The sequence below is a fragment of the Meleagris gallopavo genome, chromosome 28, assembly GCF_000146605.3.
Source record: "Meleagris gallopavo isolate NT-WF06-2002-E0010 breed Aviagen turkey brand Nicholas breeding stock chromosome 28, Turkey_5.1, whole genome shotgun sequence".
NCBI classification, from domain to species: domain Eukaryota; kingdom Metazoa; phylum Chordata; class Aves; order Galliformes; family Phasianidae; genus Meleagris; species Meleagris gallopavo.
The window spans coordinates 4,044,484-4,046,530 of record NC_015038.2 but is presented as its reverse complement, the minus strand read 5'-3'; the positions used below and the strand labels follow the sequence as shown (position 1 = coordinate 4,046,530).

The following is a 2,047-nucleotide window of genomic DNA, read 5'->3' as shown; positions in this document are numbered from 1 at the left end:
GGCTGCAGTGGGCCGGGGGGGGTTCGGTGTCGGGTTCAGGGTGCTGCCAGTGTGGGGAAATAAGGGGGGATTTATTACTGTTTATTTTTTTGTTCCACTGTTAACAACCGTCTGGTTTCCTATTTGCAGTTACTTGAATAAAACGTTTTATGGAATAAAACATTTGATGCTCTGCTCTGGGATTGAGCCTCCTATGGGGTCTGGGATTGAGCCCCGTGTGGGGTCTGCCCGTCACCACTGCTATTGTTATTACAGAGAAACGTTTATTTGCCCCCACTAAACGAACTTGGGGTGTCCTGACCCCACAAACACCGTATAGGGCTGATAGGAGCCCGTGGGGCTGCACCTGTCTCACAGCCCCAGTGCATTCCCCACCCCATCCTCAGTGCATTTATAGGGTTTTTAGGGTGGTTTCAACAAAAAGCAGCAGAAAAATGTGCAGGAAGGTGGCAGATGCCCCATTACCATCCGTGCTCATGGGGTCGCTGGTGCTGCTCCCGGTGCTGTGCTGCCACTGCTGGGGGAGCTGTGGGCTCCAGTCCTGCTCCAGGGCAGCCTCAAGCCCTCCAGCCCCCGCGGGAGCCCCAGCTGGGACCCATCTGCAGGGAGGGATGGAGAGCCTTGAGCCACCACAATGCAGCTGGTGGCCCCAGAATACAGCCCCCAACCCCAAAATGCAGGTCATGGTCCCAAAACACAGCCCCCAACCCTAAAACACAGCTCCCAGCCCTAAAACGTGCCCTCTCACCTGGTGCTCCTCTGCCTCCACCAGCAGCTCATGTTCCGACTCCTGCAGCTCCTCAGCAGGGTCGTAGCTGTACATGGGCAGCAGGCGGTGCCGCAGGCGCTCCGACCTGGTGTGGGGATGGGGCTGAGCAGGATGGAGTGCAGAACGGGGGGTTTATGGGGTGAGGGTCCCCAGTCACTCACCTCCGCTTCTTCTGGACGTACATCACCTGTATGGAGAGCGGGATGGGGTGTGAGTGGGATCTGGGGATGGGAGGGGATTGGGGAGTGGGTTGGAGTTGGGGATAGAGTTGGGGTTGAGAATGGAGATAAGAGTGGGGATAAGGTTAGGGTTGGGGGTGTGGATGGGGACAGGATTGTGGTTGAGGATTGGGAGAGTGTTGAGGATGGGGACAAGGTTGGGGATGGGGACAGGGACAGTGCTGAGGTTGGAGATGAGATTAGGAATGGGAACAGACTGGCACTGAGGATGGGAAGAGTTGAGATCGATGGAGATGAGATTGAGGACAGCGTTAGTGTTGAGAACTGGGACAGGGCTGGGGTTACAGATGGGGGTGGGGACAGGGTTGGTTGGGATTGGGTATGGAGATGAGGTTGGGGATGGGGACGGACTTAAACTTGGGGATGGAGCCAGGAATGGGGTTGAGGATGAGACAGAGTATGGGGAAAGGGATGAGGTTGGGAAAGGAGACGAGGGCGGGGACGGAGCTGGGGTTGGGTTTGGGGTCTGCCCGCACTCACCGCAGCCAGGACGGCGCCCAGCAGTGTGAGCAGCACGAAGGGGCCGAGCACGGAGCCCACCAACGAATCGCCCGCAGCGCCGGGAGCGCTGGGAGCCGTCGCGTTGCTCATGGCTGCAGCGGTGCGGTGACGGCTGCTCCCAACATGGGGACGGGTGGCACGTGGGGACGAGGCGGCCCCGGTAATGACGGCGTGGGGTGCGCCGGGGGGGTCACGCAGCGCTCAGCCACGAGGACGCAGCAGGAAGGGACACCCGTGGGTTGCCGTCCGGCCTCCCTGCGTGGGGCCCCACGGTAAGAACGGGCCGGGGATGGTGGGGGGGCGGAGGGGGGCTGAGCACCCAGGGGCTGCTGTGCTGCTCCCCCCAAAGAAAATCCGGCCACGCACCGCCACCCCCCATCGCAGCCTTCCCGCTACGACACGGCACTGCAGATCCCACACGCGGTACGCCCCCCCGCCGCCATGCACCTCTCCGAGCTCTGCGCCCCTCCGCGCTCCGTACCCCCCCACGCGATTTCCATGCATCGCTCGCCCCGTCCGCTCCCCCCCCTCCCCGCAC

At 61.4% G+C, this 2,047-nt stretch overlaps 1 protein-coding gene across 1 annotated transcript; it reads right to left on the bottom strand.

Moving 5' to 3' along the window:
- Nucleotides 1–92: 92 nt before the first annotated feature.
- SMIM29 (small integral membrane protein 29) lies at nt 93–2,007 on the bottom strand. The gene is made up of 4 exons (XM_010724337.3): nt 1,489–2,007; nt 931–956; nt 749–854; nt 93–599 (listed from the first exon to the last, which is right to left on the bottom strand). Exons 1-4 carry the CDS (start codon nt 1,597–1,599, stop codon nt 558–560), a joined length of 285 nt encoding a protein of 94 aa, XP_010722639.1. The 5' UTR covers nt 1,600–2,007; the 3' UTR covers nt 93–557.
- Between the last annotated feature and the right edge of the window lie 40 nt (nt 2,008–2,047).